The 25,557-nt window shown below is 56.7% G+C and overlaps 1 protein-coding gene across 6 annotated transcripts; it reads right to left on the bottom strand.

Annotated features, from left to right (window-relative positions):
• Positions 1–1,753: 1,753 nt before the first annotated feature.
• GRAMD1A (GRAM domain containing 1A) lies at positions 1,754–25,217 on the bottom strand. Of its 6 annotated transcripts, none has more exons than XM_079800182.1 (20): positions 25,083–25,217; positions 23,991–24,309; positions 15,407–15,617; positions 15,300–15,320; positions 14,781–14,865; positions 14,538–14,641; positions 14,365–14,460; positions 13,447–13,527; positions 10,138–10,250; positions 9,845–9,995; positions 9,109–9,307; positions 7,901–8,044; positions 6,639–6,757; positions 6,423–6,565; positions 5,734–5,837; positions 5,477–5,650; positions 5,298–5,385; positions 4,014–4,121; positions 3,809–3,929; positions 1,754–2,210 (listed from the first exon to the last, which is right to left on the bottom strand). In XM_079800182.1, the coding sequence occupies exons 2-20, from the start codon at positions 24,257–24,259 to the stop codon at positions 2,118–2,120; spliced, it is 2,424 nt and encodes an 807-aa protein (XP_079656308.1). In that variant the 5' UTR covers positions 24,260–24,309; positions 25,083–25,217; the 3' UTR covers positions 1,754–2,117. The 6 variants fall into 6 exon arrangements, with proteins under 6 accessions (XP_079656308.1, XP_079656307.1, XP_079656303.1 ...); XM_079800181.1 differs by lacking the exons at positions 23,991–24,309; positions 25,083–25,217 and adding exons at positions 16,812–16,904; positions 20,716–20,899 and having other exon boundaries at positions 9,833–9,995; XM_079800177.1 differs by lacking the exons at positions 23,991–24,309; positions 25,083–25,217 and adding an exon at positions 20,716–20,900 and having other exon boundaries at positions 9,833–9,995.
• Positions 25,218–25,557: the final 340 nt, after the last annotated feature.

The following is a 25,557-nucleotide window of genomic DNA, read 5'->3' as shown; positions in this document are numbered from 1 at the left end:
ACATGGGCAGCAAGCTCTATTATTAGCCCCATTTCACCAAGAGGAAACTGAGGCTGATCACTCCCTCACCTGGGGTCATGCCCCTGGCCTCAGGTAGATCTGGAATCCTGCCCAGCGATGGCAAGTGGCCTGTCTTGTCAGTAGGTTCGGCCAAATGGAGAAGATAGGCTGTCAGACTCTGGTGGGGGTGAGACTTCTGATGCGGGGGGCGGGGGGGGGGGTGTCACTGGCCCCCAGTTCAGGTCCTGGCCACCAGTTCTAGGGGGTGGGGGGGAAAGGGTCTCAGAAACCCCCTGGCCTAGCCCTGCTGGACAAGAGGAACCAGGGTGTGGGGCAGGCCTGTGGCAGAGGGACAGGAAGCCAGGGACATCGGACACTTCTGTGGTCTGGGCCTCTGTGCCAGCACTTACTTCCTGGGTTGTGAAATTCCCCTACAGAAAATAACCTTGCTGTTCTGAGCTTTCCCTCTGGCAGGGGTGGTAGGCAGAGGCACAATGAGGACAGGTCTTAGGCCTGGGACATGGGCACCTACTGACACATGTTCCCTGAGCACCTGCTATGGGCTTGGTGCTGCTCTATGCACTTTACTAACATTAACTCACATAATTTTTCCTACAAGGTGGGTATTACCATTGTGCCCACTTTACAGGTATGGGAAACTGAGGCTCAGAGTGGGTAACTTGCCATGACCACATAGCTAGAGGATAGGAGAGGCTGGCTCTGCTCTTCCCTACCTGTGGTCCATCCTGCCCCTGTCCCATCCCTCCAGTCCTCTGCCCCAGGCCATCAACTACAAAAGTTCTTACAGCCTCACTGGGACATACTGAAGGTCTCTCTGTATCCCTTAGTCTGGGGCGACAGTCACTGACAGTGCCCCGCTGTGTCTCCCGCCCCCCCCCCCCCCCCCCCCCGCACTGAGCGCCATGCTGAGTAAGCCCATTTCCTCATCAGTAAGACAGGGGCTCAGATAGCCTCATCTGGATGGGCCGTAGTGGGGTCCTGAAGAAGTCAGGACCTCGCATCTAAATGTGGAGCCACCAGGGGCCAGGCCTACAGTCCCTGCCTTCCTACTGAAGGGCCTCAGGCATGTAACTATTTGTCTCCATCTCATAGAGCCAGTGCAAGAACTAAATGAACACCAGACCATGGCACTTAGCCTGGTATGTACTTGGTACTCACTTTTTCCCCCTTCAGCTCTTCTGCAATGAGTAACATTAGTGAGTACCCTATCATAAGTGGCCACATTTATTAACTCCTCACAAAGCAGTTCTCAAAGTGGGAACCCTAGACAAACATCAGCAGCATCACCTGGGAACTTGCGGACAGCACAGGCTGTGGCCCACCCCGGACCTGCTGAACCACACTTTGCCGGTGGGTCTGGCCATCTGCCCTCCGGGAGATCCTGATGTAGCTTAAGTTTGAGAACAACTCTCTTTGAACAACCCTGAGAGACTGGGGCTATTCTTATGCCCAGTGAACAGAAGACAAAACTAAGCCTGAAAGAGACTGACCGGCGCCAGGTTACATGCCTGCTTAAGTATCAGAGGTGGGATCTGAACCCAGGCCACCAGGCATTAGAGTCTGTCCTGGGAGCCCCCACACTGGACCCTGATGAGGCAAAGCTTGTGTGCGACGCTAGGGAAGTCCAGGTCATGTCAGTGACTATCGCCCCAGGAAATGGACAGATCCCCTTCCCTGGCGCACGGGATGAGTGCAACAGGAGGCTCCCGCCCATTCCATAGGCACAGCCACAGCCATTTCCAACCCTTTATTGGGACTCTGTCAGCCCAAATAAATATAATACATTAAACCCAGAGCTGAGGGGATCGTGCACCCCAGCAGGTGCCCCCACAACTCCAGCAGGGCAAAATAAGTTAGCAGGGGGCCTGCCAAAGGCCAGGCCAGCGCCCTGGCTGGGCAGGCAATGGCAGCTGGACTCGCACACGCTGGTCTAAAGTGCATCTCGGTTCTGTGGTCCCCATGTCTGCATGGCCCCTAGCTGGGCCACGGGGATGGGTGGGCAGGAGGTTCCTGGTGCTCACACCGGGCCAGCAGTGGTCACCGAGGTTCTGTGTCCATCTGTCCGTTTGGGGGAATGGCTGTGTGACCTGGCGTCCTCAGGAGAAGCTGTCGTCGGGCTGTGGCTGGGAGTCGAAGGGAGGGTCTGACACAGTGATGCCTTGATGCAGCTTCTCCAGCGAGAACTTCATCTGGGGGAAGAGGTGAATGCTGGGAGGGGTGATATCACTTCCCACTCTGCAGCTGAGGAACTGAAGGTCCAGAGAGGCCATGTCCCCTTGCCTGGGTCACGGTGTTACACAAGTGGAGCCATCTGTACCGTTTAACTTCTTACAGGCAGCAGACGAAAGGGGCCCAGATGGCCTGGGTTCAAGTCCAGCCTCTGCTACTTCCTGAATAACCTTGGGCAAGCCCCTTCCCCGTCCCAGGTGCCTCAGCTGAAGGATGGGTCAGTAACATACCTGCTGCACCAGGTTATTTCAGGTTCCTGATGGGTGACCACCTAGGACCTGGCACACATGTTATTCTTATTCCCGGCTATGCAACCTTGGGCAAGTCTAATCGCTCCACACCTCAGCATCCCTATTACATGGGGGGATAAGAGCACCTCCCTCAGAGGCTGGCCATGAGAAGCAAAGCAGCTGGTCATTTTGACGCTTAGAGCAGCCCAGCTTGACCAGTGTCTGCTGTTAGCATACATTTGAAAAGTCAACTCTGTGCCCATAGCAATGTGAGAGGAAAATAACAAGCATTTAGCTGAGGATGGAGAGGCTCCGCTCTCCCTCTCTGAGCTTCAAACCCTTCTACCCTGGCCTATGGCCTTTCCCAGAGTGAGCGTACCTGTTCGAGCATAATTTCAGGGTGCAATGAGGCCCCTAGATAAGCCTCAGCATTATGGCCCACAGTGACCAGACACGATGTTCACTGTTACCCACCAACTTGCACTCAGATACCCTTGGGTGCCCAGCCACTGCCAGCTGCTCCCCAACTTCCCACACCCACTCCCCACATTGGGCACTTACCCCAGGAGCCTGGAATTTGCGCTGAGCCACCACTTTATTGAGCACCTACTGTGTGCCTAGCACTGGGATTGCACTACTAACAGCAAACACAAAGTGTTCGCTATGAACTTGGCACTATTCCAATTTGAACTCCTTTAATCCTCATAACAGTCTTTGAGGTAACGTCAATTACTCTCCCATTTACAGAGGAGGAAGCCAAGGCCCCAAGTCACACACTGGAATTTAAACCTGGCCTTCTGAATAGATGCTGCCCTGAACTATAGGGGGTATATGGGGCAACCCCTTCTAGAGGTGAGACCCCAGTATCCTTTGGAGAACTTTTCTCCCACCCTTATGTGATCCCTTAGTCACCTCAAGTGGGGGAGGGACTCAGAGACCAAGCCTGGCCTACCCCTGGCCGCTGTGCTGGTTTGGGGTGGGCACATGAGCCCAGCAGCCAGTAAGAGTGAGCACTTTCCTTTGTCAGCTTAGAGCTGCAGGCACCACCTGGTCATGCTGGGGGAGAGGATGCCCCAAACCAAGCCGAACCTGGGGGGGCGAGGCAGTCAAAATATGGTAGCAGAGATCAATTCTTACTGCCATTTAGTGGCTGGACCCAGGATGAGAGCCAGTACATTCTATTTTTCCATTCTGCCGATTTTTCGGGCAACCCTAGAAGCTGGGGGACTATGAATGGCCTCCCATTTTATGGAGGAGGAAACTGAGGCCCAGAGGCATCTGCCGCATCTTGGGTGTGAGTGCAGGGTCCCCCAGCCCCGGGGCCGCACCTCGTCCAGGAGCTCGACCGAGGCCCGCAGGATCTGCCTCCACTTGTGCACCTCGACGCTGTGGAACTGCTTCTGCAGGGCCAGGACCTCCGCCCACTCTGCGGCCGTCTGGGGGAACTTGCTGTTGGGGGGTACAGGACCTGAGTGGAGTCTTGGCCTCCCCACACCCGCCCAAGCTCCCAACCCCCTCAGGGGGCCCACTCACTCCTTGGCCAGGGCCAGACTGTGCCAGGACTCGAAGGTGTGGGCTGTCCTCTCCAGGGACCAGAGGCGGTAAAAGAGGAGGATGTTGAGGGCGATGAGGACGATGAGGCTGGGGGCAGGGGACAGAGGTCAGGAGTTGGGCACACACACAACTTGAAAGGACACCACAACTCCCCCCTTTCAGAGGAGGAAGTTAAGACTCAGAGTCGGGGAGACATGTCCAGGGTCACACAGTACAGAAGCAGCCAAGTCAGGGTTCTCATCCTGTCTGATGCCCACACCCTTAACCGTCCACCAAATCACCTCCCTGGGAGAGCCAAGGGCGGAGAACAGAGAAGCTACAGCCAGGGGTGAGAGGGGAGGGGAGGGGAGGGGAGGGGAGGGGAGGGGAGGGGAGGGCAGACCCTACCTCACACAGATCCTGAGGAGGCAGTGAGGGGAAACAAAGAGATGAGAACTGCCCAGCTCATCCTACCCACCCCCACCCTCCTCACCCCAGTCCCAGCAGAGCATGCCACACAGCCTCTCATTAGATTGCTGCTGCTGCTGGGAAACTGAGGCTGGCCCAGACAGGCCGAGTGCGTGGCCACTCTGACGCTCACCCCAAGAGTCCATGTCCATGGGATCTCACCTCCATTTCCTCAGTGTCCTGCCCCCCACGCCTCCAGACCTTTGCATGTGGGTCTCCCTGCCTAACCCTCTGGGGCCTCAGCTCAGGCGTCTTCTGTCCCAGGAGCCTTCTCTAACCGCCCCCCATCCCGCCTGGAGGAAGCCTCCATGCGCCTCCCGGGCTCTCCCATTCCAGCCCTGTCCCTTCTGCCTGTGTTCCCGCCATCACTGTGGTCTGGTGCCAGGACTGTCTCCCCCCAGAGCTGTTGGTAACTACCGAGTCCCCAGCATCACCAGCTTAGGGTTAGGCGCAGAAAACATGGATACAATGTGCAAGTATGACTGCTTCTTTTGCATCTCTCCTGGTTCACCTAATTTCACCTCATTTGGGTACCTGCTCCTCCAGAAAGCCCTCCCTGCCCCCTGGGTGAGGTCAGGTCCCTCTAACCTCCCAGAGTCCCGGGCGGCCCTCTCCCAGCAGGAAGACTTCTCTGCGATGAACAGAGCAGCACACCGTGCACGGAGCTCGGCCGGGCACATCCCAGACAGCAGCTCCTTCAATCCTTGCTGCGGTGAGCACACACTCCCACTCAGGCGGAGGCCCAGTGAGGCCCTGGTCACAGACAAGATGCAGACCCAGGCCTGTGCGAGCCCGAAGCCCAGCCTCCTTACTCACACAACACTGATGAGCACCAGGGCACTGGGGATGCCTGTCCCGGGGCCCTGGTCCACGGATGGCTCTGAGAAGCGGGAGCTGAGGGAGCCTGTGGGAGAGCAATTCGGAGTCAGACTCATCTAAGCCCAGCCCAAGGGCCCCGCTCCTCCGCCTGCCCTGCCCGGGCCTGAGGGACACACCCGAGGTGTGCATGCCAGCCCGGGTGCAGGGGTCTGGGTCTGGGTGCTGGGGCCCATCACCGTGACCCCTCCAGCTCAGGGGCCGCTTCCGCCTCCGCAGGCCTGACAGCAACCCCCGGGCGTCCTTCCCGCCTTCCTCCAGGGATAGCTTCTCGGCCTTGGCAAGCTCTCGCTCTGCGGACACAAAGAGCAGGTCTGAGCCTGACCAGGCCCCCCACCCCCACCCCACCCCCGTCCTGCCCGGCTCTGCCCCCTACCCAGGTGGTGGAAATAATCCTCAATGCCACTCCACGAGTTCTTCTCAATGAGAGACTTCACGAGGCTCCAGGGCTGCTTCCGGTAGCGGATCTCAGAGGACACTCTGGGGGTGGAGGAATGAGGTCAGGGGTCAGGGTCTGACTCCAGCCTTGCTGCCCCATTTCTGGGGGTGTTTTCCCCCTCATTCAGAGAGGCCCTGTACACCCATAGACAAATCAAACACCCTGCCCCCACCCACCCATGGCTTCCCTGTGATCCCTGCTCACCAGAAGCGCTGACCAGTCAGCCCGTAAACCCTTCTCTGTCCATACCCACTGCCTTGGCAAGACTCCCTTCCGTAAGCACTGCCCACCCAAACGGAGGCTTAATACCCTCTGCAGCCCTGAACCCCTTCCATCTTGCTGCTGCATGCACCTCTACAAAGGGGGTCTAAGATAGCTTAACATGTCCCCAACTGAGCTCCTGATCTTCCCCAAACCGACTTCTCCCCATTTCCCCATCCTGGTCCATGGCAGCGCCATCGTTCTAGAAGCTCAGGCCCAACACCTCTGGGTGTCCCTCGCCTCTTAGGGACCAACACTTCTGCCTGCCAGGGCAGCAACCAACTTCCTGCTGCTGACTTTGGCTGGGAGAGTGGGGCGTAGAGGCTCTGCAACCACCAGGGCATCCGGTGGAGGCAGCTGCTCACCGGAGACGGGCCTTGTTCCGGGCAAGGCCCAGGATGCAGTAGCGGTGGGCAGTGTAAAAGTAGTCCTGGTAGGGGATGCCCTGCGTCAGCACCTCCGAGTCTACCACACACCCGCCCGCCTGCGGGCCGCGCCGGAACAGAGTCTGCAGGGACACGGGAGGGAGTCAGGGCTGCCCCACCTGCCACCCCACCCAGCTGGCCACCTGTCTGGCTCACCTGTGTCTCTACCACCGAGGCGCTTTTGGGACCCAACGGGTTGCTGATGGGAATGGTGTAGGTCAGCACTCGGCGTTGATGGCACTTGCTGTCCCCACTCCAGGGGCTCAAGGTCACGTCTGGGGCAGGGAAGAGCAGAATGAGGACACTATTCTCCAGCCCTTTGTCCACAGGCTGTATGTAGGCCTTGCTCCCCGCCTGCTTTTCCTCCACGTCCCCAGCTTAGTGCCTACCCCACTTTCCTTGAGACATTTAAAACCTTGTATGTTGATGATGGCGGGAACCTTTCCTCTTCCTACACTTCTCACCTCTCCTGAGGCCATCTCATCCATTCCTGCAACCTCAGCTTCCCTCTGTCCCAGTCCTGGCTTCTCCCCTAAGCCTCAGACCTAAGATCCTGTGACCTCGTGAACACCTTCCCCTGAAAGTTCCCTGGACCCCTCCCACCCACTGGACCCCACATTGGCTTCAGCATCTCTTCAAAGCTGCCCGTCCTCTGGAGCCCTATCTCAGGGGCGGTACAACTGTCCTCCAGGCTCTCCCCAGAGCCCTGGGCCTGAACACTCCCGCCCCCATCTGACTCCTCTGCTGGTCTCATGGTCAACCCTTGCACTTTACCTGCTGCCGTGGCTCCCCTCGCCACACCAGGCCACAGGGGCCCAGCCTCAAGGCGTTTCTCACAGTGCCTGCCTCTAGCCTCAGAGCCTCTGTAGGCGCACTGCCAGCCTCCTGGGTCCCTCTCCCCCACCTCCTCCTCTTTCCCTGGAAAAGCTCCTCCTTCAGGCCTTCGTTTCAGTTTCACATCCTGCCAGCAGCCTTTCCTGATACTTCTCAGATCTCAGCTACCCCTCTGACACTCACCCTTATTTGTCTGAGAATCTATTTCCTCTCATTCTTACCAGATTCTGGGTACATCTGTCTTGGTCTCTGCAGAGAATGGGCACTAAATGTATGATCGTTACATCGTATTTATGAAATCTGTACTATCGGTTACTGTTCTAGGCACTTTTTTAGTATTAACTCACTTAACTCTCCTGAGACCTTGATAAGACAGGAACTATTATCATACCTCTCTCATGCAGAAGAAGAAACTGAGGCACAGACAGGCTGGAACCCTGCTAGTAAGAGGCAGCCCACTCTGGTCTCACGGAGGCTGTTTTTAACCCCCGCGCCCTGCCACACCCAACCTGCACAGCAGTGCCTGTCTGTCTCCGGGTTTGTCCTGCCCAGCCCGCCCTGTGCCGGGGACCTCAGCTCCTGACCTGTGAACTTGCACTGCTCCAGGAAGCCCTGCAGGAAGGGCGAGTCTGAGAAGAGCATCTGCTGGAGCCGCTCTGCACCCACGTGGAAGACGGAATTGATGAGGAGGCGGCCAGAGAGGTCAGGAAGCAGGGCAGCCAGGTCTGCTGGGCCACACACAAGGGCAACGAATGAGGCCACCCGCGCTCCTCCTTCCTCAGTGGTTCCTCGGATTCCCTGTGGTGACCACTCCCCCACTCCTGGCCTTGTGGAGTGGGTGGGCAGGCCTATCCTCCTAGACCGCAGTGGACCCTGTGACACAGCACACTCCTCGGCCCCCTCTGCCCCAGGGCTGGCTTTAGGGTGGCGTGTTCCCCAGGCCCAGACCATCAGAGCCACCAGGATCGGTTCGAGGTGGAGCAATCACGTAGGCCGGCATTTCCAGCAATCACAGGCTCATTGGCCTGTGGCGCTTGGCCCCAGGGATATGTTCGGGGATGTGTGATCCCAGGCGGCCAGTGATTGGTTCAGAGGGGTGTGTGCAACCAGACCAAACAGCCAGTGATTGCTTCAGAGGGGAGTGTGTGACCCCAGGCAGCCACAGTGCTTAGCTCAGGAGTTGGCTCGCTCTCCACTCAGAGCCACCCTAAGCTGTTAGTAGAGCCACTGGGAAAGCATCTTTTCCTTCTGCTAGGCTTCTCTGGAGCAGGGCAGGGGCTCCCTCTGCTCCCACAAGAGGAGAAGCTGCCTGAAAATGAAGTTGGTACAGAGAAATGGAGATGATGATGATGATGATGATGATGATGATGATGATGATGGGAAGAATAGCTAATACTAACTGGCCCAAGAACTTTACTCGTATTAACTCATTTAATTCTTTTAATAACAACCTTATGCAGTGAATATTATTAGTGCTTATCCAATTTTTCAGATGGGGGAAATGAGGCTCCCAGAGGTTAAATAATTTCCCCAGGTTACATAGCTAGGAACCACGGTGGCCAGAATTTGAACCCTAGCCATCTGGCTTCAGCGTCTGTGCTGCTATCCACCCTGCCCTGCTACCTTTAAAGCAGAGCTAAAGATACCAGGTGGCTAACAACACCATGTGCATGCCTTACCTGCCCACTCCCTGGATTTCTTAGTCCAGTGAGCTAGCAAATCCTTGTTTATACCAGTCTGAGTAAGGTTGTCACATGCAACTGAAAAAAATGATTCAGACCACCTGCCTCACCTTCCTCCCCCGTGGACGAGGAGGAGTTACTCGTGTCCGTCAACAGCTCCTCGCTGGGCAGCAGTTTCAAGGGGCCCAAGGAAGTGGGCCCATCAGGTGGGGTGGGCTCTGCGTTGGGGGGTTCAGCCACTGGAATCACTGTCTGGCTGGAAGAGGCGTCAGGCTGTCTGTCTGTCTGCTCCTCTTTGTCCTCCTCTGCCTGCAGAGAATGGCTTAATCCAGCCTTGTCCCACCTCCATCCCAGCCTGAGGGCCTCCTGAGTGCCCACATCGACCATTAGAATTCAAGACTGTAAGAAAACCAATGCCTGGAGGTATTGTATATGAAGGGCTTACAGCAGAGCTACAAGAGGCCCTAGGGCCACCCAGGCGAGGGCTGAGAGCCCCTTCCAGGCTTATCTTGGATGCCTGGGCCATAAGCTTTCTTACGTGTCCTATCCGTCTGTCCTGTCCATGCCTTGCCTACATCCTAACTCATCCATCCATTCCTCTCTTGCTTCTGCTGTCTCTCACTCTTTCCATCCGTCTCTCCTTTGCCTGCCCCTAGTTTCCTTGCCCACTCCCAAGCTCCATCCTATCCTTCCATCTACCCCCTCTTACCCCTCCCTCCATCCACTTCTGTCCCTCTGACCATGCCCTCCTTTCCCCCTAACCTGTCCCTCTCCCCAACACCACCTCTAGCCTTCGCCTGTCTCTTCCCCTCGGCACCCTCCTCGCTCTCTCACCCTCCTGCTCACCCCATGGTCTGCATCACTGCTGGCTCGGGAAAGGTTGGGGGTGATGTGGCCACGGCGCAAACCCACTGGGCTTGGCTCCTGGCTGTGGTCGGCTGCCCCTGAGGGGGTGATGTCACTTAGGGCAATCACATCTCCTACTTCCTTGGGGCTCCTGCAATGAAAGGGAGGGGGTGAGGTCACTGTATCCTTGAGCCCCATACACCCACCTCGTTCCACCCAGGAATCCAGGAGCTCTGCACGCAGCCCCTCGTGTCTCCCCCAAACCCGGAACCAGTTGTCAACCTTTGACTCACCCCAGACCATTCAGCTGCAAGGGGCAGACATAGTCCTCATCCTCGCTGGTGAGGCCCAGCTCTGAGCCGTAGCACTGATGCACCAGGTGCCAGAGCTCGCGGGGACTCAGCGTCTGGGCAGGCAGGACGTAAGGGGGCTAGCCTCCACCTCACCCAGGCCAGAGCCCTTCCCACCCGTCCCCACCAGCCTCAGCAGTTCCCCCAGTGCCCACACGGGGCGGCATGGTCTCCCATCCTAAATCTCAGCCCCAAGGCAGCCCTGGGGAGGAGGAGTCAGTATGCCCAGGACTTTCCCCTCAGGTTTTCACAATACTCACACAGCTACAGGTCAATGGTCCCAGTTTACAGAGGAGAATACAAGGCCCAGGGAGGAGAAGTCATGTGCACGAGGTCAGAGATTCAAACCCAGCCAGCCTCTGGAACCTCTGCCCCAACCCCCCAGGCGGTCCTGCCCCCACCCATTTCTCCAGTGTCCTCAGGAGCCCTGGCCTTTCAGCTACCCATGGCCAGAAGGGGTAAATGACAATGACAAAACAGTCATAGCAGTAATAATGACAGCAGCAGCAGAGGGGTGTGCAACCTCTCCGCGCAGAGCCAACACTCACTGAGCTGGTACCATGTGCCGGGCATTCCAATTCCTTCACATGAGTTAACTTACTGAGTCTTTAAAACCATTCTGTGAAGTTGGTGCATTTATCGTCGTTTTAAGACAATGACACTGAAGCACAGAGGTGCCCAAGTGGCAGTGCTGAGATGTGATCCCAGGGGCTGGTCTAGCACCCTGAGCTAACCACTTGACAACCCTGCCCCGTAAGAGCTGACACTGCCAAGCACTTATTCTGCGCCCAACTCTGGCTGCTGTGAAGTAGGGACAGCGTCCCTTTCACCGATGGGGCTCAGTGGCTTATCCAGGTCCCTCAGCTCCTCAGCGATAGGGCTGGAACTCCGACCCTGGCGATCTGGCTTCGGGGCCCGAGCTTGGAACCCTCCTCTGTCCTCCCCTTCTTACAGACGCTGACACTGTGCTGTCCTGTTTGAGCCCCTGCCCCTGCACTCTTGCCCCTAGTGGCTGGGTGTGAGCGCAGCACTGCTGGAGGAGCGGGTCTGGGCCTTCGAGGGGCTACAGGCCAGCAGCAGCAGACCATGAGCCATGCCAACCTGACATCTAGCCACCCTCCCTCCCTGCCAGCAGAACTCTGATTTGTTTGGGGGTGAAAATCTTCTCCAGCCAATTCATCTTTCCTTTGCCACAAACCCAACTTCCTTTGCAACCGAAGGCAGTCATGTGCCCCAGCTCTAGCTAAAGAAATACAAAGAGAAATCTGCTAAAGGAGGCTTTTCCTCCCTGATAAAGGAAATTCCACTTTCTAGTCACCCCTTTTCTCCTTCATGTTTGGGACACTTAGATGAGGGCATGATGCCTGCAGCTGTAGCAGCCACCGTGTAACCACGGGGCAACAAGCATGTGAACAAAACATTAATATGCAAAGGATGAGAGTACGGAAAAATGGACAAGAGCTTGGGATCTTGACAACAGAGGGAAGCCTTCAAACCCACCCTGGACCACCCGCCTCCAGACCTGTCGTTACATGAGCATCAGTGTGACGCAGTGGATGAGAGGAGTCCAGAACCCGACTGCCACATAAAAGCTCATGTGACCAGGGGCCAGTCTATCCCTCCATGCCCCATGGGTGAAGTAAAGATGATAACCCATACTGCCTCATAGGGTGGGTGTGAAGGTTGAATGAGTTAATTCGTGTAATGCTCACATCAGTGCCTCGCACTTAGTAGCACCAGAAGTGTTAGCTATTATTACCTTATGAAATAATTCAGTATCTGTTTCTTAAGCCATTGTTTGGTTGGCATTTCAGTCACTTGCAGCCAAACGCATCCTATGTAAACCTACGCAACCACAGTGGGCATTCCAGGAGAGCCGGCTCAGCTAGCACTCAATGGGCTATCAGATTGTAGTAAGTAAAAATCTAAAATCCCTAACTCAAAACCTTTGGGGCAAGATATGATTCAAAATTAAGATTTGGGATTTAAGAATGACAGTACATTGCCAATGATAATAACTAGTATATTTAATATCCAGTGCAGTGTATAAGTAAGTCAGAGGTTCTCAAAGTGTGGCCCAAAGAATTCTGGGGGTCCCCGGGACCCTTTCAGGGGGTTCATGAGGTCAAAATTATTTCACAAGTATAATAAATATTACTAGTAGTATAAGATGTTACTGATCTTTTCACTTTTATTTTCTCATGAGTATACAAGGGACTTTTCCAGAGGCTATAACAGGCCATGCTGTCATTTTTCTGGTGGCTAATGCAAGTGTGCTTGTGTATTCTTGTGTTTAAAAATGCCCCAGTTTCACCCTAACCGGTTTGGCTCAGTGGATAGAGCGTCGGCCTGCAGACTCAAGGGTCCCAGGTTCGATTCTAGTCAAGGGCATGTACCTTGGTTGCGGGCACATCCCCAGTGGGGAGTGTGCAGGAGGCAGCTGATCGATGTTTCTAGCTCTCTATCCCCCTCCCTTCCTCTCTGTAAAAAAATCAATAAAATATATTTTAAAAATAAATGAATAAAAATAAAAATGTCCCAGTTTCAATTTCTAATATAGTAAATATCACTAGGTATAACCTACTTACACAAATGTTCTTGGAGTGTACAATTATTTTAACGAGTATAAAGGGTTCTGAAATTATAAAGTTCTAGAATCACTGGTAGATTCTATATTGGATACTATAACTTTATATTGATCACATCTAAGCTTTACTCCAGTCGTGCACATTAATAACTTTTTGTCCTGAAACACATGAATAGTCATAGTGAGATTTAGACCTGTGCTAGGCAATAGGCACGCATGACCATTTACGTTTAAATTAATTAAAAGTGCAGATCCTCAATCACACTAGCTACTTTTCAAGAGTTCAACAGACTCTTGGCCAGAGGCTACTCTACTGGACAGCACAGACAGAGACCACTTCCATCCCAGCACAAAGTTCGATTATGAACTGCTGACACACAAGATAATAAACATACTATTAGCCCAGATCAGATTTTGCTGCCACACACATAAAACCATGACGGCGAATAAGGGGCCATGGATACATATTTCTAGTGGGCAGGGTCTGGTGCTAGAGCCCATGGTGGCCCCTCATGGTGCCTATGGAGGAAGCTGCCGATATGTGGGGCCAGATACTCGTAGAGAAGAGCTGAGTGGTCCTGCAGTTCGGGCACCCCTGGCTCCAGGGTCCCCTGGCCCATCCGTAAGCACCCCCACCCCCCCACCCAGGCCTCATCCAGGCCCACCTTTTCAAGCAGTGCATTCTGCCAGAGGCGGAAAATGAGCAGGAAGCAGCGGTCCCGGGCCCCGAACGAGGTGAAGAAATGCTGCAGGAGAGAGATGGGGTGTGGGAAAGACACGGAAGGATGGAAGGAAGCTCCATCCCCATCCAGCTCTGTTCCTGATCTCCATCCTGAGGTACATCCACCCATCATTCCTTCCTTCATGCCACAGAATGTGTATCCTGTGCCCAACTCGGCAATGGACGCTGGAGTCACTATGATGAGGAGATGGTCCCTGGGCCGGACCCTGCCCCCGCCCCCAGAGCTCACAGTCCAGGGCAGGAGACAGGCACATCTCCAGATGGGGTCAGTCCAGAGTGACTGGGCTGTGAGGGGGAGGAGCCCATGGTACTTTCCCAGCCTCCTTTGCCCAGTAGGGTGGTCAGCTGATCTTTTTTTGGCCAATAAAACACAAAGGGAATTCTGCTGTGAAATGGTGTGTGTGTGTGTGTGTGTGTCTGTGTGTGTGTGTGTGTGTCCCGGCCACATTTCTTTTTCCTTTCCTGTCTGGGCCGTGGGTGTGAGGCAGCCATCTTGGGACCATGAGGCAAGATTGTGAGGACAGAATGGAGTGTCAGGGAAGGCTTCCAAGGAGAGGGGACATCTGAGTTGTAGATACGTGGGGGGGAAGAATTTTACTGTTAATCCTATCTCCGCAGCTGTGTGGGGGGACGGACTGCAGGGACTAAGGAAGTAGGAGCTGGTGCAGAGATCCAGGTCAGAGATGATGGGAGCCTTGGCCGGGGCAGGAAGAACAAAGAGAAAGCCACCGACTGAGCACAGATCAGGGTGCAGAAAATACAGGGCTTTGGTGGTGGGAGAAGGGAGGAGCCGGCTAAGATCAGTGACCACATGGCCTTGCCAGCAGGTCCTCTCACTCACCTTCTCGCTCTCTGTGCAGATCTGGATGGCATTGGGGATCAGCTTGGCTGTCTTTTCCTTCTTCAGACAGGTCACTTCCTTCAACTGGATGGAAATCTAGAAGGACAGGTGGGTCAGAAGGGGCCAGAGCCCTCCCTGCCCCGAGGCCACTTCTCATTCCTGCGTCGGCTTACGGTTGTCTCCCAGCGGAAGATGTTGCTGTAGAAACAGATCCAGTTCTCGGAAAGATAGAGGCGGCCCTGGAGGAGGATCTCACGCTGCAAGGCACAGGAGTAATCTGAGGCGGCCAGGGAGAGATGGGCGGACAGACACCCGAGTCACACGGCTGGCCTGGCGGGCACCCAGGCGGGGAAGGTCGGAAGGGCAGAGCTGGGAGCTCAGGGTCAGGTCCAAGACTAGGTGGGCATCAGACTCACCGACAATGAGGCGCTCAGCTTCAGGGAGTTTGCTGAACAGTTTCCGGAAGTCCTCATTCCGCTGTTTGTACGTGGGGCTCAGCATCTGGAGAAAGTTTGGGAGGTGTGAATCCAGGCGGGGTTCATCCCCTTAATTCTGCCCCACTATGCTCTCAGAAGCCCCTCAGTCTCCTCTGTCCCGGACAGGCTCTTTGAGGCTTCAAGTCTAGCTCAGTCTGGCTTCTACCGCCAGTAACATGAGAGTGACCATGATGAGAGCTCCCATCTACTGATTCCTACATAAGCCAGGCTCTGTGTCACATACCCACCATCATCATCGACTCATAGTGACCTTCAGATAGGGACTGTTTCACAAGGAGAGAGGCCCAGAGAGGTTAAGCAACTCACTCAAGGTCACACAGCACATAAGTAGCCAACAGAGGTATGACCCCAGGTCTGCTGACCCCAGCACCCACTTCTTGACGGCTGCCTCCTCCCTCCCTCCCTCCCCGCCAGCAAGTCCCTCTGCCCAACACTTACACTGTACCAGCTCTGCATCTTCTGCAAGAGAAAGGAGTGGAATCAGAACAAGCCCCTGGATCCCCCAACTCCCCCCCTCTCCCCACCCGGCCTGGGCCTGCACCAACCTTGCTATTGCGAATGAAGTTCCGGCTGCCCAGGCTCTGGGTGCTGGGTGTCCCAGGCACCCCACCCTTCTCTGAGGAGCTATCTGACCCCTTCTCCACCATGGTGCCTAGTTCTGGCTCAGGCGGGGGTCGGCTTGGGGGCAAGAGCTGTAGCCGCTTACGGAGAGATGGGGAGCTGCTTGGCGTGCTCCGGCCAGAGTGGGGGGTGGTACTGGGGTAGGGAAAGAAGGGGTTATGGGGTCAAACAAGCTGGGGTACGGAGACAGGCCTATTCTGGGAGGCCTGCCCACCAGTCCAGTGATCCCCACCCATCTACTCTACTTCCTAGTGGCATGGCCCAGAGCAGGTCCCCTAACTCTCCGTACCTCGGTTACTTCACCTGTGACCCAAGGGTGAGAAATACATGTTCCCATCTAGTTGTCCGGAGGATTACACGAATCAATACATGCACAGTGCTTCTAACAGAGCCTGGCACACAGCGCACTCTCAGTATAGCTGCTATTTTTTAATTAACTTATTAGTCATTCGTACAGTACTTATTGAGCAGCCACTTTCCACTCAGCTGCTTGAGCTAAAAACCTAAGCATTTTCTTTCTTGCTCCCCCTCATTTCTAATCTGTTAGCAAGTCCCGCCTCCAAAATCTATTTCCATTAATTTCTATGATATACCCCACTTCCCCGCCTCCAGCGCCCTGGCTCTGCCTCCAGCACACCAGCAGCCCCTATAATCTACTCCCCACACAGCTAGAGGGGCCCTATGAACCCGAGTCAGGTCGGGACAGGACCCTCCCGGCTGAGTTCTCACCAGGCTGCAGCTCAGTTCAGCTGAAAGCAGTCCTTACTGTGGCACCAAGGCCTGGTGTTGCCCTGTCACCCCCCCCCCCCCATTCCAGCCTCTGCACTTCTATTCCCTGTGGCTGAATGTCCTTCCAGAGGCCCAGCATAAGCAGCTCTGTCTTATTCCACTCAAATGCTCTTCCCCTGGTGGCCCCCCTGAAGTGGCCCCAGCCCCACCCACACTGTCTAAACTCCTCCGGATCACTTCTTCAGTGTGTTCACTGCCTCCTCCAGCAGCACCCAGAACTGAACCTGGCACCGAGTGAGCTCTGAATACACACTGGTGACTACAAGGGTAATCCCAACGCGGCCTAGAGCTGGGAGCAGCAGATACCACTCGAGGTGGTTCCTGCCCAGAGGACTGGACCGCTGCTGGGAGACTGCCCAGAACAAGCAGAACGCTCCCAGGACAGAATAAACACCAACGGCCACAGGGCTGTGGGCTCAGCCGGGGAACTGTAAAGGGACGCGTGTCAGGACCCAATGTCATGGCCAGCTCTGCATATGATGAAGGTACGTACTCTTCCCACCACATGCTGTGCACTTGATACGATGATCACACACATACCCTTTTCACAGAGGAAGAAACTGAGGCCCAAAGCAGCAAACCACTTGTCCGTTTAATTCAGAGCAGGATTCCAACACGGGGGCCTCGATCTCCCTGGGAAGGAGGGAGGAGTGCCTCAACCACCCAGAGCTCCTCCAACTTCTCTGGTCTCCAAGGTTTAGCACATGCTCTTTTCCTGTTCAGACTGTCCTTTCCCTTCGTGGCCTAGCAAATGCTTATGCATCCTTCAGGGCTCTCGCTCCACACCGCCACCCTCCTGGACACTGACCCCCACAGCTCCTACCCCAGCTCACACCACTCTGCCTATGCTTCCCTCATCCTCGCCCTGACTACTCTATGCTGTCACTGTGTGATGACAACTCCCTTTCCCCCACAGATCTGTAAGCTCCCTCTTGTCTTGGTTACCGCTCTGTCCCCGGGATTGCTCCAGACAGGGACCAGGGTCGGCAGTCATGTCCCCTGTCCTTGTGAAATGGATTTGTGGAAATAAATGAATGAATGAAATAGACGGTGACCTAAGCCACCGCCACTCCTCTTAAACTTCCAAAGCCACCTTCTCCCCAGGTCCCCCTGCTCCCCCCCTCTCCCCCCACATGCAGTCAGAGGGAGCCTATGAACCACAGGCAGGTCAGGGCCCTCCTCGTAAGCCCGCCCCTGCTGCCCCTCACGCCACTACTAGCCCAGGGCTGGCTGCTCTCATCGCCTCTCCTCTCGCTCCCTCTCCCCCAGCTCCTGCCTTGACTAGTCCCTCTGCTCAAATGCCCTTTCTCCCCGGCGCCTGCAGGCTCCCTCGCCTCCTTCAGCTGGATGGCCATGTCCCCAAGACACCTTCCTTCCCTCTATTTAACACACACTTCCTAACTCCCAACCCCCCTTCCTCTCCACCTCTTCATCTCCCCCATCCTGCCCGGAACTTGGATTCAACCAGGTATACGGCTTGCCCAACCCTCTGAGGGCTGAGGCCAAAGCTGATTCGTTTAGCCACTTCCCTGGGTGACCTGGGTAAGTGTTGAAAGCTTTCTGAACGATTTTTGTGTGCCTGTTTCTTCGTGAGTATAATGGGAATAGAACAGGACCAACCTCACAGGGCTGCCTGCAGGTCAGACAGACGGACAGCCCACCACCGGGAAGGCACTCAGATTTGATCATTAAGGGCTGTCAGCCTGAAATGGAGTACATGGCCCCTGCCCCAGCACACCCATGCTGAAGATGCTATGCTGACCGCGACAGGTATGTATGGCAAGATACCTCAGCCCGTCTGACCCCCAAACTGCAGTCATTCACTCTCTAACTACACACTGACCACCTGCCACGCACCAGGCACTGGACACACAGGAGTGAGCAAACGAGGTGTAAACCCTGCCGGCAAGGACTGGATGTCCTGTTTGGGGAACAATCCATCAGGAAACATGCAAACGAGGGTGATAACCTCACTGACACTGGTCACACCAGCAGCACCAGCAACACCTGGAAGTTGTGAGGAATGCAGATTCTGGGGCCCACCACAGACCCACTGAATCAGAGACGGGATGGGGCCCAGGAGACTGATGCATGTTCCAGCTGGAGGGCCACAGTGATAAAGGAGGGCTAGGTGGGTGGGTGGGGTGCAGGGCACACTTAGGCTGAGCCCCCAGGATAAACAGAGATCTGGCAAAGGGACGGAGAAGACTGTTTAGGGAGCAGGAACAGTGAGCTAAGCAGGTCTTAAGAGTGAGGTGGCCAGTGGGGTGGGGAAGGAGGACAGGAAGGCACAGGCCCACCCACAGGTGCTGTGGGCTCTGGGCAGGAGTTTGGATTTCACCCTAAGGGCCCTGGTGAGCTATGGATGGGTCAGAAGGAAAGGTGACCATTCCTCCCCGCCTCATCTTCTCCCCTCTGGTATGAACTTCAATGCAGACCCCTCCTCAACCTGCCACAGTCTCCCGCACAAACAGGTCAGGGGAGGGCACCTGAGGACAGGTCTAACACAGACAGACAGAGCAGGGCGGGGCCTGTGCTCCCAGATCTTGCTCCTTAGCAGGAGGAACAGGAAGTGCTCAAGGGCAGACCCAGCCCTGAGGCTGCCCAACCAGGCAGCCTGCAGCAGACAGAAGGGAGGAGCCCCAAGTGGCTGGAGTACCGTTATGGGGGCGGGGACTAAGAAGAAAATGGGTTTTTGCCACTGAAGACACCTCCCCTCCAGCTTCCTGGGGCTACACAGGCCCAGAGCTCCAGGCAAACTGCAGTTCTCCACAGTTGCAAGAAGTCTTCCCCACACCCCCAACCAGCAATAGTGCCACAGGTACGTTACAGTCACACACAGAGCCGTGAGTCCCAGCATAATTACGCACAGCATTAAAGTATGCTACAGCCACAAAGTCCCAGCAGCTACATACACATACACCTGTGCACACACACACACACACACACGAGGCTGCAGAGTTACAGAAAACCATCAAAAGTCCCAGATAAATCCCATTCACACATACAGCTACGAGAACATCTCAGAGAAGAGCTGAAGACAAGCAACATTCCCAGTTAGAGTCATGCAGTCGCAGAGGACCCCAGCTAACACATTGCACAACCTAGGGAAATTAAGTCACAGGGTCAGCTCGGCTCCCAGGGTGCTCCCCCTGGGGTGGGGAAGACAAAGCAAAGGCCTGCTCTGACGCGGCAAGGGACGGAAGTGTCGGCTGCTGTGGCTGACAGAGAGCCCTGCCCCCTCGCACAGAAGCCAAGGACTCAGAATAACGGGGCCCCAGGGGTGTGGCCCCATCTCAACAACACCGAGGCCAGGTTTGATACAACGTGTGGGACATGCCTTACACACTGTAACAGGAACAGCGGCAGTTATGACCATGGTTCCAAATAGTCAAGGGGACCCGCAAGGTCTCCGGAGGGAGGGCCCCAGGCCCACGACGAGTCACAAGGGGTCCCTTTCTCTTGCTCTTCACACACGCCAAGCCCCAGAGGGTCCCAGCTGCACACAGGGCAGGCCAGGCACCCACATAAAACAACGCCGCAAACGGACACACACACAGGAACGTTCACCCAAAGATGGAATCCGAGGTAAATTATAGGCACAGCCCCAGAGAGTCTCCGTCACACCTGTGTGGCCATGCGTGGACAGAGTGAACACGGCCAGAGGTAAATTATCGGCACATGCAGAGCCAGAGGGTTGGTCACAGGAGTGCGCACAGAGCCCCGGACACATATGGCCACACATTACAGTCACACATACAGTCAACTTAGAGTGACACCTGCAGCCACAGATGGAATCAGATGTAAATTACACACACACACACACACACACACACACACACACGGCCAAAGAGGATCACAGCGGCCTACACACCAGGACACTGACACCCATACACACTCTTCCCAGGCACCTACGAACACCGGGCCCAGTCCGGGTGCACCGGGCCCAGTCCGGGTGCAGGACCCCCGCGGGGCCAGGCACGCGGTCGGCCTGCTAGACCTGCAAGTCCCTACCCGCCAGGAACCCCGACGAGACCCGCGACAGGACGGTGGGAGGAGGCTCGGCCCCGGAGGGGCTGCTCCCGGGGCCTGCGAGCCGCCCCGCCTCCAGCCCAGTCCAAAGGCCCGGGTGCGCGTCGCCCCCCCCCCCCCCCCCGCGCCTCCCAGGCAGGAGCGAGCCGGGCCGGGGCCCTCCACGCAGGCCGCGCTCCTGCGGAATCAGCCCGGGACCCGCAGCGACGGCCCCGCCAACCTGGCGCATCGCTCCCGGCCGGGGAGCAGCCAGGCTGGAGCGCCCCGCCGTCGGCGCTCAGCCCCGTGCGCACCCAAGGACCACGAGCCCCCTCCGCACCCAGGCCGGGCCCCCGTGCCCAGGCTGCGGGACCCGGGCTCCGGCCGCGCCCCCGCCCGGCCCCGGCGCCCCCGTCGCCCCGCCGGTCCTTACTCGAACATGGATGCGGCGGCGGGCGCGCCCAGCCGCGGGGCAGGGCAGGGCCGGCGGCTAAGCGGGGCTGGGCCGAGCTGGGCGTCCCGGCAGCACGGCCGCCTCGCCTTCCGAGGCCGCCGCCCCACCGCCCCGCCGCCCGCACAAAAGGGCTCAGCAGCCGCAGGCCGCCGCAGCGTCACGCACCCCCTTCCCGCCCCCGCGCGTCACGGCGCCGCCCCCGGCCCGCGAGGCGGGAGGGAGGGGGGCTGGCCCCGGCAGGGGGCGGGGCCTAGAGATCAGGCCGCCGGGGGGCGGGGGGGCGGGGACGGAGAGCGGGGGGCGGAGAGAGGGCGGCTCGGGGGGTTCCCGTCCCGGCCGCGGAGGGGCAGCGAGCCGCTAGGGGCCGCCGGGCGAAGTAGAGACCGAGGGACTCGGGGGAGCGGGGATCGGGGGGGCGCGGGAGGGGGGAGCGTGAGACCGAGAGACCGAGCAATGGAGAGGCGGCTGGGACGCCGGAGAGGAGCCGGAGAGCGAGAACCGAAGGAGGGAGGGAAACACGGAGGCTGACGTGGTTAAAACGAAACGCCGCCATGGCAGCTGCCTTGGCACCGGCTGCCGCGCCCGGCCCCGGGCCGGGAAGGGGTCCTCAGCTCCAAGGGCGCCCCGGGCCCGGAGCTCCCCCCTCCCCGCAGGGAGGAACCTGAGCGGCGGGGCGGAGCTGCGGGGGAAGGGAGATTGTGGGACACGGAGGAGTCGGGGCGGCTGGCCCTGGGGGTGGGGATCGCGGCTGCGGGAAGGGTTGTCCTGCGGAGGTCCCGGCGGCGCCGGGGCTGGGGGACCCCTTTCCGTCCCAGCGGCTGTCAGCCCAGAGGTCAGAACCCAGCCTCCCCGGCGCGGGTCTGTGCCGTGACCTGGAGGGAGTCGGCCCAGTCCCGGGGACCCCACTACTTCTGTGGGGAAGGGCAGCAGCGCCCTCTCACCGCTGGGGAGGCCCGGCCTCAGAGATGGAGAGTGAGGGGCCGAGACACCCAGCCCGCAGGCCGCGGGGAGACCCGCCCCCGCTCTGCGGCCGCTGCCTGAGTCTGTCGGTCCTGGGCCCCTTGGCGGGACCCCACGGAATGGGAGGCCCCACCGCACAGCTCCTGGCCAGGAGCACCCCGCAGAGAGAATGGCTCCCCAGCCCTCTACAGGACAGGCTGTGCCTTCCTCCATTCCCATCCCTCTCCCCAGTCCTCCAAACAGCCCAACTCCACATCCCCATTTTGGTGGATGGCGGCCCCCAAACTTCAGGCTTTCCTGACTCCTCTCTTTTTCTCACACCCTCTCCAATCTCTCAGCAAACTCTGCGGGCTCCACCGACACAATCTACCCAGAACCTAAACCCTTCTCCCCTCCACCTCCCACCCGGGCCCAGCCTTCACCCTCTCCCTCTGGGAGGTTGCAGCCTCCTGCTCCTGTTCCCACCCCCACAGGCAGCCTGAGGGAGCCTGTGAACCCCGCCAGGTCTCTGAGCTCTCCTGGGGCTCCATCTCATTCCAGCTAAAAGCAAAGCCCTCCCCAGTGATGCCCAAGACACCACTTTGACGTTACCTGTCTCCCCCTGCTCACTCCCTGTAGCCCCCCAGCCTCCCTGCTGTTCCTCTAACTCACCAGACAGGTTCATGCACCCCCACCCTCACCCCAAGCCTTTGCACTTGCAGTTTCCTGTGCTTGGAAGCTCTTCCCCCCAGTTCTCCCCTCTCACCCTCAGATCTCAGAGAGACACCCCACCCCCTCCCCCATCGTCTCCCTCTGTCTCACTACTCTCTTGGCCTGTTTCTTGTTTTGAAATACTTTAACATTTTTAATTAGGGACTGTTTATTTCAAACAAGAAAAAATATAACAGTCATCTATGTCCCCACCACCCTTATACAATTGATGTGGACATTTTGCCATTTTTGCTTCAGACCCTTTCTTGTTTTTTTAAAGAAATAAATGGCCCTGACCGGTTTGGCTCAGTGGATAGAACGTCGGCCTGCGGACTGAGAGGTCCCAGGTTCAATTCCAGTCAAGGGCATGTACCTTGGTTGCGGGCACATCCCCAGTGGGGGGTGTGCAGGAGGCAGCTGGTTGATGTTTCTCTCTCATCAATGTTTCTAACTCTCTATCCCTCTCTCTCTCTGTAAAAAATCAATAAAATATATATATATTTTAAATAAAATAAAAGCCCTAACCGGTTTGGCTCAGTGGATAGGGCGTTGGCCTGCGGACTGAAGGGTCCCGGGTTCGATTCTGGTCAAGGGCATGTACCTTGGTTGCGGGCACATTCCCAGTAGGGGGTGTGCAGGAGGCAGCTGATCGATGTTTCCAACTCTCTATCCCTCTCCCTTCCGCTCTGTAAAAAACCAATAAAATATATCTATTTAAAAAAAAAAAAAGAAAGAAATGATTACAGTCACAGCCAAAGGCCCAGATCCCACCCCATTTCTCTGCCTCTGCCCTCAAGGTACATACTGCCCTGGAGCTGTGCAAGTCCCATCCTTTTTCCACAGGGAGGCACCTACCAGCACTGTAATGTGTCCTGTTGTTCATACTATAAAAAGATACACAATTAGGCTCCTACTGTATGATTTTTACAACCTGCTTTCTCCATCATCAGTTTCTGAGATTTGTCCACATTGGCACACAGAGCTCTCCTTCATAAACTTTAATCTTATCTTGAGTGGGAAGAAACCACGGTGTATATTTCTCTTCGGGGCCAGTGTAGCTCTTTTCTCTTTTCCCCTGTAGCCTTGAACCTCCCAGTTCCTGTCTCCTTGTGCCAGAACCAGTGTTCTTTTGCAAAAGTTTTGTTTAAACTTTTTTTTTTTGCCTGTGAGCTGCAGCAGGCAATACCTTTATATTGGCTTCCCTACACACTTAGAAACATATGTAATGTCACAAAAGCTGTAAGGAACCCTACTTAGTCACTATGCCTCATACGCTGTGTTACTTCCAATTCTATCCTAATTCTGTTGGGGGAAAAAGTGCCAATTGCAATGCACTGCATCCGTTTCATGGTCTTTGAACGGGTCATGATCCATAGTTTGAAATACACCGGGCGCTCACCTAAGCCCAGATTTGCTTGTCCCAAGGTGTACTCCCAATTGCCTGTTTTTGTTTGTGCATCTACTTCACACCTTCCAGCCAGGCTAAGGCCACATTCTAAGGGACATCAGCCCCCACCTGGGCAGAGAGCCACAGGAAACCCACTCCTGAGCGTGCGTCCCTAGAAAGAGAAAAGCCCTTTCCTGCCCCACCACCCAGGTCTCACCTGTCCAGGGGCAGACTCTCCAGGTCGGGGGTCCTCAGCAGCTGCAGGCGCTGGGGTGCCTGGGTGCAGTCGGGTGACTCCCCATCACTGGATGGTGTTATCTGAATGGAGGGCATCTCCAGGAGCCTCCAGGGCTCAGAGGCCAGGTCCTCAGCCTTGCCATCCCGTGGCTGCTGGCTCTGCCACTCGGCTGGGGGGCCAAGTGAGTCCTGGGCTCCACCCTGGATCAGCAGGGACGCCCCAGGGAGCAGGGGCAAGAGCTCAGCCATGGGAAGGGCGTTGTCTGCTTTGCTGGGGCCTTGGACAGCAGGTGTGGTCTCTGGGGGAGAAAAAGAGGTAAAGGGAACAGGTCCTGTCCAAGCTCTGCCCCTCCCTGAAAGGGAGAGGAGCTGAGGTGCAGAGCACTATGTGGGGATCAAAGAGGTTTGGGTGGGATTCCCACCTCGGCCAGTATCCTCCCTTCATGACCCCAAGCCTCCATTTCCTCTTCTGGATACTGAAGGTCCTCGGGTGGCTGAGCCGCGTCAGAGAGCTCTGACATACGGAGGGCCTAGCCGAGGGCCCAGCACACAGTAAGTGGTCAGGGAATGTTCATGAAACCTGTTCAGGGCCAGGGTGTTTCTGTTTGTTTTTTGAGTGTTCACCAAGGCCAAGCCCTGGCTTTCTGTAACCCGCCACCCAGCTCCCCTCCACACACAGGGCCAGGAAGGAGCCAGGCCTGAGGGGCCCCAGAGGCCGCAGGCCTGGGTAACGGCTGATCAAGAGGCAGAATCCAGGATTTCCCTTCCCTGTTTGCTCAGCAATTGCCGCTCCCAAGACTAACAATGGGAGGGTGGCTGGGCTGCGGCCTCCTCAGATGAGAGGAAGCCGGGCCAGTTCCTGCGGTTTCGGCTGTGATATTGGAGGCTGCCTGGGTCTGGGGAGGTCAGATCAGTCTGTTTGTCCTTACAACAAGGGCTTCTTGGCACCCAGCTGCCAGGCAATAGGGAAGGAGGACTGTGGGACCCAGAGAGCGTTCCCCTGGTTCACGGAAGACTCTTACAGGCCAGGCCTGGACCCCAGGGTCCTTTGCAGGCACCCCAATACTCCTACCTTACGGCTTCTACCTTCTTCTGTCTTCACAGGGTTTGGACTTCCAGGATAAGGGCAAAGAACAGGCCCTTCCCTCCCCCGGGAGTCCTGGCTGGGCCAGAGAGTCGTGACCTTGCCAATTGGAATAGCATGTCCACTGGAGTCATGTTCCCCTCTGGCCAGCGGGAGAAATGACCAAGTGGGGGTGGGGGAGTTCATTCCATAGAAGAGGCTGAAGGTGGTGCCCTTCCCGCTTGACTGTCCTGTTGAAGAAGGGACTGTCGTCATCCTAGGCCTCTACTAATCCATCTGTTAACAGAAAAACACGCAAGCCTGCCAAAACCGGTTTGGCTCAGTGGATAGAGCGTCAGCCTGCGGACTCAAGGGTCCCAGGTTCGATTCCGGTCAAGGGCATGTACCTTGGTTGCGGGCACATCCCCAGTAGGGGGTGTGCAAGAGGCAGCTGATCGATGTTTCTAACTCTCTATCCCTCTCT

The sequence above is a fragment of the Cnephaeus nilssonii genome, assembly GCF_951640355.1.
Source record: "Cnephaeus nilssonii genome assembly, chromosome: 20".
Classification (NCBI taxonomy): Eukaryota; Metazoa; Chordata; class Mammalia; order Chiroptera; family Vespertilionidae; genus Cnephaeus; species Cnephaeus nilssonii.
This window is presented reverse-complemented; position numbering and strand designations above follow the sequence as displayed.